Consider the following 12,107-nt stretch of genomic DNA (forward strand, 5'->3'; position numbering starts at 1 on the left):
AAAGGGCCTCTTCTGCACTGTGATTCTGTGATTGGGCATTTGTGAACCAGATAGGTTTGCACAATTGTTGATAGTTTCATGGTCACCATTACTAAGACAAGACTTATATACCTGATTTATTAATTTGAATTTAAATTCCACCAGCTGCCATGGTGGGATTTGAACCCATGTTCCCATTAGCCTGGGCCCTCTGGGTTACTAGCCCAGTGACAATACAAACTCCCGCTGTTACATTCGCATCACGAGATTATGTTACAATAACTGGCAGCCGTCCAAACCATAATGTTACCGGGTGGCCGCCTCCCAAGGCTCCTCCTCCAGCAGGCAGGCACTGACTGAGGACACACACACCGAACATGTCCCACACCAGGAAAATTTATCAGGGTCAACTGGGACGGGCTACTGGGGTCAGCTCGTCCGCGGGACGGGACGATGTCACCAGCCCGATGAGTGAGGCGAGAGCCGGAGAGGAAACAAGGCTGGAAGAGCAAGTGCCTGGAGCACATCAGAGCCCAACAGAACCAGCAGCAACGGGAGAGCCTCAATAGTAAGAACATCAGCAACTTGGTATCTGGGAAAGTGAGACAGAGCCTATTTCACACTGTGAGACAGGCAAAGATCTCGGGATTATATGTGTGTTTTGTTTTTCCTTCTCATGTTGCAATTGCAGTGAATTTATAACATACTGTCAAAATCTGAAATATACAACCAGTAGATAGTAGTTGTGCAGAGAGAAAACTTTTCGATTAAGGATTGCCTTCACTTGTATCGTTGCTCCGACCTGGATTTATGCAATCTGAATACACAGCGTAAGATCGAAACATCCGACTAAAATAAGTACATAGCAGTGCTCAGTTTCAGTTTCGTTTCCTGGCGGCTCTGTTCCTCGGCCTCAAATTGAAAGGGCTGAGTCAATGCTGGCTGTAGTGTGTGTGCGTGCCGTGGTTACTGGTGCTGGGTCCGCTTTCGAAGCTGAAAGGCCAGGGTGGGCTGGGGGCAGGATAAACCCTTGTGAAAGAGAAAGCTGAGCAGAAAGAAACTCCCAGTCACCTGGAACAAGCCAAACAGCTCTCCAAATGAGAAATGCAGCAACATTGCTGTAGCACCACTAACATAGATAACACCCCTGTGAGGCTTTACTAACAAATGGTGGCATTCAGCCACAATAAGGTGTAAGGATCAAAGACCTAAAGCTTTGTCAATTTAGTCCGTTTTAAGGAGCGTCTTAGAGGAGGGGAGAGAGGCTGAGTGGGGTAGGGAGTGAGGGAATTTCAGAGGGTAGGGCCTTGCCACCAATGATGGAGTGATGGGAATTGGAAAAGAAAGAATTTGCATTTCTATAGCACCTTTCACGGCCTCAGGACATCCCAAAGTGCTTCACACCCAGTTTAAGTAGAATTTTGAAGTGAAATCATTATTATAATGTAGAGAATACTGCACAGCAAGCTCCCAGGCATAAAATGACCAGGCATTCTGTTTTGGTAATGTTAGTGTAGCGATGAATATTCAATAAGACAATATTGGGGAGAACTCTCCTGCTCTTCTTCAAAATAATGTCATCTAATCTTTAACCCCCACCTGAGGGGCCAGATGGAGCCTTCATCTGAAAACCCATCTGAAAGACAGCCCCATTGACAGTGCAGTGTCTCCTCAGAACTGCACTGGAGCACCAACCTGGATTATGTGCTCAAGGTGCACTGCAGAATTTCACCAAGGCTCCTTCAACAGCACCTTCTAAACCCATGACCACTACCATCTAGAAGGACAAGGGCAGCAGATAAATGGGAACACCACCACCTGGAAGTTCCCCTCCAAGTCACTCATCATCCTGACTTGGAAATATATCACCGTTCCTTCACTGTCACTGGGTCAAAATCCTGGGACTCCTTCCCTAACAGCACTGTGGGTGTCCCTACACCACATGGACTGCAGCGGTTCAAGAAGGCAGCTCACCACCACCTTCTCAAGGGCAATTAGAGATGGGCAATAAATGCTGGCCTAGCCAGTGATGCCCACATCCCGTGAATGAATTTAAAAAAAATGTCTAGAGTGGGACTTGAACCTGCTAACTCAAAGGTAAGAGGTAGCAGAAGTATAACTTGAAGAAGAATAATAAGTACAAATGGAAAGAGACCATGGGATTGGCACTGACATTAATTTGTGTGTATACTAGAAAATGTTCAGTCTGGTCACGGGATGCTTTGTGTTCCCTCCTGCTATCAGTTTCTGGGGAAGATTACGAGCAGTTGGAATTTCCTGCATATTTTCACCAAGAGACACGTGCAGTCAAGGCACAAATCAAATATATGGCCTAAAGGATCACAAAGGTCTGGGCATTAAGTGAGTTACACACCTAAGAGCAATCCATCCAAATCTCTGATTTATTTTATGGCTGTCTCCCAATCCTTCTACTCAAATGCATGTCTGTCCATAAATCTGGCCCTACCCCCAAATTATCATCTCATACATCAGCTTCCTGCTGACAATCTTCAAATTATCACCAGATTTTCAGGAATAGCAGGAGACATTTTTCTGGTGTTTGGCTACTCACATTTTGAACATTTTTTAAAAGAATATATATATCTTTGCTGTATTCTCTATTTGTTTAAATGCTTTTTATTGCCCAAATATTTTAGGTTTGAAAATTGAAAAGTTTGCAGGTCCCTGGACAAACTGTGCCTAATGTGCATGAGGGATGGTTAAGTGAAGACTTAAGTAATGTGTAATGTGAGATCAGGGGGCTGTTTACATTGAGTTATATCCATTTTATGTTGATCATATTTGAATGAAATTCACAGGAAATTTGAGCATAGTTTGGCATCAGCAGAATGGGCACAGAAATGGGCATATTTCTGGGTTTAAGTTCCCAGGTGTGATCATGGATGAAACTCCGGGCCAGCCAGTGAGTTTGAGGAATGCACTGTTTTGGTAACAGTAAGGAAGTTTGCAGTAACTGAATAAATAACACTATCACTCCAAGGTATTTTGGGGTTAGTCTCCATCAATCTTCCATCAGAAAGTGTCAATCTGAGTCATCACGTTCTTGTCAAGTATCACAGCTCTCCTTTTGTGGGATGTAGGTATCACTGGTAAGTCCAACAATTGTTGCCCATCCCTAATTGCCCTTAAATCTTAGGCCCTTTCAGACAGTAACTACATTGTTGTGAGTCTAGGGTCATGTCTAGGCCAGACAGGTGAGGATGGCAGTCTTCCTTCCCTAAAGGGAGATTCCGTGGTTTTTAACAACATTGATGACCTGTTTTATATTCCAGCTTCATTCATTAAATTTAAATTCCACGAGCTGCTGTGGTGGGATTTGAACCCATGGCCCCAAACCATTTGCCTGGGCTTCTGGATTACTAGACCAATGACAGTACCACTACACCAGCATCTGCCTCCTTGTGAATTGCTCCTGGGCCTGGATGAGTTGGCCATTAACAGGTCCAAGCAGCGGGTGATCAAGGGGTTGTCCAGCCCAACTGTCTGCCCCCCTTCCGTAGCTATGTTTACAGCCTGGTGTCCCTGGAGAGGGAGCACATGGTGTCTGCCAGCCCCGTCAAGGACTTCCATGCTCAGTGTGCACCATGGAGACTGGGGTGCTTTATCAACCCCTCCACTCTCTCAGTGTCTGAATAGTGTATGAACCATTCAGGCCAATGCCCCAATATCCTAAGAGCTGCCATGATATCTTCACTTTGTGGTGATCCACTGTGCCAACTGGATTTGAGACGGCTTTGATCACATTTCAGTTTAATGTTTGTAAGTTTCCATTAAATGTTGTCTTTTCTTTTTTCAGTTTCCCTTTAGGGGACTGCCTTTTACATTGTCCCTGGTTTTGTTAATTTAGTTTAATTGTTTTGTAACAAAAGAGCTACACCACCACCTTCCCTGTTCCTCCAGAGTAGTCTAGGCAATGGATGTGTTGTTTCAGACCATTGGTCAGCAATATCCCATTTCATTGTATGCTTGCTGCACAGAGTCATCATCCATGTGGTCACTGGTTACGGCTTGTTGCCCATTTGCTCTCCTTTAGTTTCCCAAGTTGTCTCAAATCCAGTCAGCACAGTGGATCGCCGCAGGGTGAAAATATCATGGCAGCTCTCAGGATATTGGGGCATTGGCCTGAATGGTTTGCACACTATTCGGACATTGAGTGAGTAGAGGCTCTTTCGCAGTATGGGGCAAAGTTGGCCCATAGTGTCCACAAACAAAAGTGCATGCAGTCAGTGACATTCTGCACCATGGGGAAGCCTGCAACCATAGTATCACTGCATGCTCGATCTACCTGTCACTCCCTGGCAAGGGAGAATGAAAAGCATTAAAAATTCACTAACATTTTCTGGTGTGTTTAGTGGGTTAAGCACAGCAACTTTACACCATTTTAGGTCTTTCAGCGTGGAATCTGTCGGCAAGTTTCTGCGATGGTGCATCTGGTGGAAAGGGGGCAGTGCTGTAGATCTCGAATCTGACAGCGCTGGGAAAGTGGGGAGAGAGGGTAGTGCTGGATCCTGCTAAACCATTAATTTCTGTGATTCAAAGAGTGAGGGAATTAAAAGACATTAGGGGGACATTGAGAATTTGGTGGAATGGGCAGATGAGTGTGAAATGCAATTTAATGTAGGTTTTGATCATTTTCTTTACACAGAGTGTTCTTGAACTATGAATGCTTTGTGATATTTTAAGGAAAGAAGCAGCTAAACATTTCAAGTGGAGGAATCAAGCTGTAGCTGGTGAATTGTGCACAGATTGTGACATTGTTTAATAAAAAAGGCATAAATGGAAAAGGAAGAGCATTCTGTTCGGCCACGTTAGTACAACCTGCACGTGAGCAAGATCTATTTGAATGGTGGAACAGATTCAAGTGGCTGAATGGTTCAAAGTACCTGTGATAAAGGAAAGGAGTGAGTCAAGAATTTAGGATTACTTGCTCGTGTTAGGGTTGTACCGACATGGCCGAGCTGAATGGCCTCGTTCTGTAATGTTACTTCTGTGTATCTCTGTAGGGATTGGTTCCACTGATTGATGAGATGGTAATGGAAAGAGGTACATTTAAAATAAAGGACTAGCCAGGAAAATAGTCTTTCCAGAGAGGGTGGTTACAATAGACAGTTCTCCACTACAAATACACAGCATCCAATCAAATTAGATAGTTCTTGAAAAAGAGGAGATGGGAAGCAAGTTGGAGACTGGGATTAGACTGGCTGATTCATGTGAGGAAAACATCCTTGAGAGTTCATGGGCATTTATGTTCCTGATCCATTTCTAATCCACTGAGTTTTTCACTGTCTTTATGTTTTCCAAGGTGTTCCAGAAACTCTAGGGGTGGGTGGGATGTGCAGTGAGCCTGGAACTCCCTCCCTAACACCACAGGGACTGCAGCGGTTCAAGAAGGCAGCTCATCACCCCCTTCTCAAGGACAATTAGGGATGGGCAACAAAAACTGGCCTAGCCAACGACACCTACATCCCATGAATGAATTGTAAAAGAGGAGCCAGACTGGCTCACACAAACGAAGAGCGGAGGCCTTGTCCAGCTCCCCCCACATCTTAAAGAATGATACATTGCAGAAGGAGGCCATTCAGTCCAAGGTACCTGTACTGGTTCCTTGAAAGAGCAATCAGTTTAATCTCACATCTTTGATCTTTCCTCCATAGCCCAAAGATTCCTTCTCTTCAGGTATATATCCAATGCCCTTTTGAAAGTTATTATTAAATATGCTTGCAACACCCATTCAGGCAGCACATTGTCGATCATCTTAACTCATCGTGTTAATAAAAATCTCCTTATCTCTGCCTGACTTTTCTGTCAATTAGTTTAAATCTGTCACCTCTGGCAAATGACCCTCATGCCAGTGGAAAGTCTTTTCTCCATTGTCTATCAAAGCCCTCATAATTTTGATCATCTCTGTAAAATTTCCTCTTAACCTTCTTTATTCTAAGGAGAATGATTTCAGCTACTCCAGTCTCTTCACAGTAACAACTCCTTCATCCCTGGTCCCATTTTGGTAAATCTCCTCCACACCCTCTCCAAGGCCTTGACATCCTTCATAAAGTGCAGTACCCAGAATTGGACACAATACTCTAGCTGAGATCTAACTAGTGATTTATAAAAGGTTAGCATAACTTCCTTGTTTTTACAGCCTTGAGTTGGTTTTTTTTTAAGCATATTTTTCAACTTGCCCTGCCACCTTCAAACTTGGTGTACGTCTGAGCCTAGGTGTCTCTGTTCCTGTATCCGTTTAAAATTGGAGCATTTAGTTTAAACCAGCTCTCCTCATTCTTCCTTCCAAAATGCACCAGTTTCTTTCTCATCAGAAGAAACCTGAAGAAATGGAGAAGAATCCCTCCAACCTAAAGCTGTACAACACTTCTCTCCCAGCACTACGTCCTGTTTCCATGCTGGTCTGCAATGGTGCTGTCCCTGAGCGTGTTGCCTGGAATTGATAACAATTTACAGTGCAGAAGAGGCCATTTGGTCCCATTATTCTGGTGTTTATGGTCGACAAAAGCTTCCTCCCACCTTACTTTATCTCACCCTATCAGTAAAATACTTCTATCCCTTTCAATCCTATACACTTATCTAGCTTCCCCTTAAATGCATCGGTGCTATTCGTCTTAACCACTCCTTGTGGTCATGAGTTCTCAAAGAAATTTCTCCTGAATTCCTGATTGGATTTCTTTGTGATCGCCTTATTTTTATGGCCCCTAAGTATAGCCTCCGCCACAAGCCATACCGTCTCTATCACCTCTTTCAAACCCCTTTATAATTTTAAAAGATTCTATTGGATCAGTCCTCAATCTTTCCTTTTCTCGAGAAAAGAGCCTTTGCATGTTCAGTCTTTCCCACTAATTATAATCTTGCAGTTCTGGTATCACCTTTGTAATTGTTTTGCACCTTCTTGAGTGTTCTATACCCTTTTTGTTATAGCTCAGTCTATGCACTGTACTCCAAGGATGATATAAGAACATAAGAAATAGGAGCAGGAGTGGCCCATTCAACCCTTCGAGCCCACTCCGCCATTCAATGAGATATGGTTTATCAGCTACTTCAACACCATTTTCCTGCACCATCCCCATATCCCTTGATGTTTTTAATAGATGGAAATCTATCAATCCCTGTTTTGAACATACTCAATGACTCAGCCTCCACAGCCCTCTGGGGTAGAGAATTCCAAAGATTTACCATCCTCTGAGTGAAGAAATTCCTCCTTATCTCAGTCCTAAATGGCCTGTTCCTTATTCTGAGACTGTCTCCTGGTTCTAGGCCCCTCCCCCCTCCCGCCGCCCCCAAGCCAGGGGAAACTTCCTTCCTGTATCTATTCTGTCAAGCCCTGTTAGAATTTTGTATGTTTGAGTGAGATCACCCTTCATTCTTCTAAACTCCAGAGAATACAGGCCCAGTTTATTTAAACTTTCCTCAAAGGACAATCCCTCCATCCCAGGAATTAGTCTGGTGAACCTTTGTTGCACTCCCACTATGGAAAGTGTATCATTCCTTAGGTAGGGAGACCAAAACTGCACACAATACTCGAGGTGTTGTCTCACCAAGGACTATATAATTGCAGTTAAGATATCTTTACTCATTTACTCAAATCCTCTTGTAATAAAGATCAACATACCATTTGCCATCTTAATTGCTTGCTGTACCTGCATGTTAGCTTTCACTGACTCATGAACAAGGATATCCAGTTCAATACTTCCCAGCCTCTCACCATTTAAGAAAGACCCTGTGATTCTGTTTCTCCCACCGAAGTGGATAACCTCACGTTTCTCCACATTGTTTTCCAAATGCCAAATTCTTGTCCCCTCACTTAGCCTCTCCAAATCCCCCTGAAGTGTGTTTGCATCTTCCTCACAACTCACACTTCCACCTAGTTTTGTGTTATCTGCAAATTTGGAAATATTACACTTAATCCCCACATCTAAATTATTGACATAGATTGTGAACATCTGGGGCCCCAAGCACGGATCCTTGTGGTATCCCACTGGTCACAGCCTGCCAGCCTGAGGTGATCCACTTATTGCTACTCTGCAACACAGCCTTCTGGACTCTTGCTCTCGGCTGCAGCGAACAGTGTCTACCCCATGACTATATTGCCCCCTACTAATGCTACATTCTTTTGAACTCACTTACTTGAATGGCTTCCTGTACCATGGTACCATGGTCACTCTGTTTATCCACACTACAGACCTCGCTCTTGTCCACACAAGCTTGAACCTTGAACTTGTTAAATATGAACATAGGAACATGGAGCAGGAGTGGGCCATTCAGCCCCTTGAACCTTCTCTGCCATTTAATAAGATCATGTCTGATCTGATAGTAACCTGAAATCTGCATCCCACCTACCCCTGATAACCTATCACCCCCTTGCTTACCAAGAATCTGCCCACCTCTACCTTAAAAATATTCAAAGACTCTACTTCCACCACCTTTTCAGGAAGAGAGTTCCAAAGACTCTCGACCCTCTGAGTGAAAACGTTTCACCTCATCTCTGTTTTAAATGGGCGCCCCCTTATTTTAAAACAATGAATCCTAGTTCTAGATTCTTCCACAAGAGGAAACATCCTCTCCACATCCACCCTGTCAAGACCCCTCAGGATCTTATATGTTTCAATCAAGTCGCCTCTTACTCTTCTGAACTCCAGTGGATACAAGCCTTGTCTGTCCAACCTTTCCTCATAAGACAACCCACCCTTTCCAGGTATTGGCTGGTAAACCTTCTCTGAACTGCCTGCAATACCCAATTGCAAGGGCTGAAGCTCCTCCACTCCCACCTTCTTGATCCCCTTACCTCACAGTCACACCCTGACCAAATGAGATGACACTAATATAATGAGCGTGACTGCCTTCTGGAACAAAGTGTCAAGGTAACTTACCCACTCCCTGATGCATCGTAATGTCTACAGCTCAGCTTCCAACTCATCAACTCTGAGCCAAAGCTCCTCAAGCTGCAGATGTGGCTGCCATGGATTACAGTGGCATCCAGGAACTTGCACATGCTGCAGACATGACACATCACCTGCCTGCCATCTTTATTGTGTTAATTACATTTCTTTGTCTTAACTAGTTTAAAATTCCCCTCTTCACCAAATTCCTTCACTCACCAAACTCCTGGCTTCACACTCTGTGCCTCAAACAGCACTCAGTGCAGACAAGTAGCACTCAGAAAGCCCTTTAACTATTTCGTGTCAAGCAAAATAAACTAAATTAACAACTCGGGACAAATTAGAAGGCAGCCTTTTAAAGGGAAACTGCAAAAACAGAAGACATATTAAAGGAAACTTACAAACATTAAACCAAATGTGATCAAAGTGGGCAATATTTATACTTTTTGAGAAACAACTAAGTCAAGTGCTGCTAAAGCTCAGAAATCAGTTTGTTAGCTAACTAATTAACTAGCTGCAGCTGCTCTTGGAGAGCTTCTATATCCCCATTTAAAACTTAACTTACCTCAACTTAAACAGCAATTTTTAATTAATTGCTAAATTAAAAAAAACTAGACTTTAGAGAGAAATTAACCCTTAAAAATCCACACTCACCAAACCCCTGGCTTCACATTCTGTGCATCTATAACGAAGGATCTATATAAGTTTAACATAACTCCTCTGTTTTTGCATTCTGTTCCTCTAGACATGAACTTCAGTGCTTTGTTTGCATTTTTTTATGGGTTGCTACTTCCTAGATCCTTTTCAACCTCTACTTTAATCAGACTTTTATTTTCCAATGTGTGGGTGAGATCTTTATTCCTCTCCTCAAAACATAAGGCTTCACATTTACCTATATTGAAATTCATTTGCCATTTACGTACCCATTCTGCAAACTAATTCACATCTTCGTGTACCTTCATCAATCTGAATAAATACCTGAATCCCTGCTCTTCATTGCTGTACAATCAGCTACTTGTCCCCTGACTCCACGTGTTCTGAACTTAGTCATGAGCCTATATGCAGCACCTTAACAAAAGTCTTGTATATTACACCTGCTGCACTGCCCTATCTTCCCTTTCTGTTACTTTGTCAAAAATTCAATAAGGTTGGTTAAATGTGACCGTCCCTTTTGAAATCCATGCCGAGCATTTTCTATTATAACTTCATTTCTAGATCCTTTTCTATTAAACCTTTGAGTAAATATTTCATTACCTTTGGCTGTTCCTCAATTCGAGAATGAGGACGATCCTACTCAGGATTGTGAGTTTCTGCTATGGTTCTTCCTCTGGCTGAGCAAGCTGATTCTCGACAAACGGATTTTTGGGCGGGGTAGGTTATCTTATGAGGTAGTGGGATCCAGAGTGCAGGATTTGCTTCCTCCTCCTTCCTCCTCTGATGCTGCTCTGCCTCATCATTAAGGTGTTGGGACTCAAATTGTGATGGGGGTTGATGGACAAGTTGTTGCCATTTTGAATGATTGGTAGCAATCCCAGTCATTAATATTAATGCTGTCGCGCTTCAAGGAGAGTTTCAGAGTGTCTTTGGAGCATTTTCTTTGTCCTGCCCTGGAACATTGGCCATCTGAGAGTTGAACTGTTGAAGAGTCATACGGACTCGAAACGTCAACTGTGTTCCTCTCCGCAGATGCTGCCAGACCTGCTGAGTTTTTCCAAGTATTTTTATTTTTGTTCCAGTCCATCATAGTTGGTTTTGCAGGAGGTTTGCCTGAAAATTTATGGAGCTGGCTTCAAAAAGGACACTAGTGTTTGTTTGATGCTCCTTCCATTAAATCTGAAGGATGTGGCGGAGGCATTGTTGATGGAGTTTCTCTAGCGCTCTTCTCTGTCACTGATACACAACCCAGCTGTTACTGCACAATAGGAGTGTAGTGACAGCAGCTGCTCTGTACACTGGGACTTTTGTTGACTTGCGGACATCAGTTTTTTTTAATATTCATTCACAGGATGTGGGTGTCACTGGCCAGGCCAGCATTTATTGCCCATCCCTAGTTGCCCTTGAGAAGGTGGTGGTGATCTGCCTTCTTGAACCGCTGCAGTCCATATGGTGTAGGTACTGATACTGATAGTACAGTGCTGATAGGGAGGGAGACCCAGGATTTTGACCCAGCGACAGTGAAGGAATGGTGATATATTTCCATGTCAGGATGGTGAGTGGCTTGGAGGAGAACTTCCAGGTGGTGGTGTTCCCATCTATCTGCTGCCCTTGTCCTTCTAGATTGTAGTGGTCATGGGTTTGGAAGGTGCTGTTGAAGGAGCCTTGGTGAATTCCTGCAGTGCTTCTTGTAGATGGTGCACACTGTTGTTACTGTGCATCGATGGTGGAGGGAGTGAATGTTTGTGGATGGGGTGCCAATCAAGCAGGGCTGCTTTGCCCTGGACGGTATCCAGCTTCTTTAGTGTTGTGGGAGCTGCACTCATCCAGGCAAGTGGGGAGTATTCCATCACACTCCTGACTTGTGCCTTGTAGAAGGTGGACAGGCTTTGGGGAGTCAGGAGGTGAGTTACTCATCACAGGATTCTTAGCCTCTGACCTGCTCTTGTAGCCACAGTATTTATATGGCTAGTCCAGTTCAGTTTCTGGTCAATGGTAACCCCCAGGATGTTGATAGTGGGGGATTCAGTGATGGTAATGCCATTGAACATCAAGAGGTGATGGTAATGCCATTGAAGATCAAGGGGTGATGGTTAGATTCTCTCTCATTGGAGGCGGTCATTGCCTGGCACTTGTGTGGTGCAAATGTTACTTGCCACTTGTCAGCCCCAAGCCTGGATATTGTCCAGGTCTTGTTGCATTTGACATGGACTGCTTCAGTATCGGAGGAATTGCGACTGGTGCTGAACATTGTGTAATCATCAGTGGACATCCCCACTTCTGACCTTATGATGGAAGGAAGGTCATTGATGAAGTAGCTGAAGATGGTTGGGTCGAGGACACTATCCTGAGGAACTCCTGCAGCAATGTCCTGGGACTGAGATGACTGACCTCTAACAGCCACAACCATCTTCCTTTGCGCTAGATATGACTCCAACCAGCAGAGAGCCATTGATTCCCATTGACTCCAGTTTTGCTAGGTCTCCTTGATACCACACTCGGTCAAATGCTGCCTTGACGTCAAGGGCAGTCACGCTCACCTCACCTCTGGAGTTCAGCTTTTTTGTC

At 43.9% G+C, this 12,107-nt stretch overlaps 1 protein-coding gene across 2 annotated transcripts in view; it reads left to right on the top strand.

Moving 5' to 3' along the window:
* The first annotated feature begins 301 nt into the window (after window positions 1-301).
* epsti1 (epithelial stromal interaction 1) overlaps window positions 302-12,107 on the top strand; it is a 51,882-nt gene continuing 40,076 nt past the window's right edge. For both annotated transcript variants that reach the window (XM_041210802.1, XM_041210803.1), the window contains exon 1: window positions 302-547. In XM_041210802.1, coding sequence (XP_041066736.1) covers window positions 357-547 — 191 coding nt within the window. In that variant the 5' untranslated portion in view covers window positions 302-356. The remainder of the gene's footprint in view (window positions 548-12,107) is intronic.

The sequence above is a fragment of the Carcharodon carcharias genome, chromosome 18 (assembly GCF_017639515.1).
Source record: "Carcharodon carcharias isolate sCarCar2 chromosome 18, sCarCar2.pri, whole genome shotgun sequence".
Lineage (NCBI taxonomy): Eukaryota > Metazoa > Chordata > Chondrichthyes > Lamniformes > Lamnidae > Carcharodon > Carcharodon carcharias.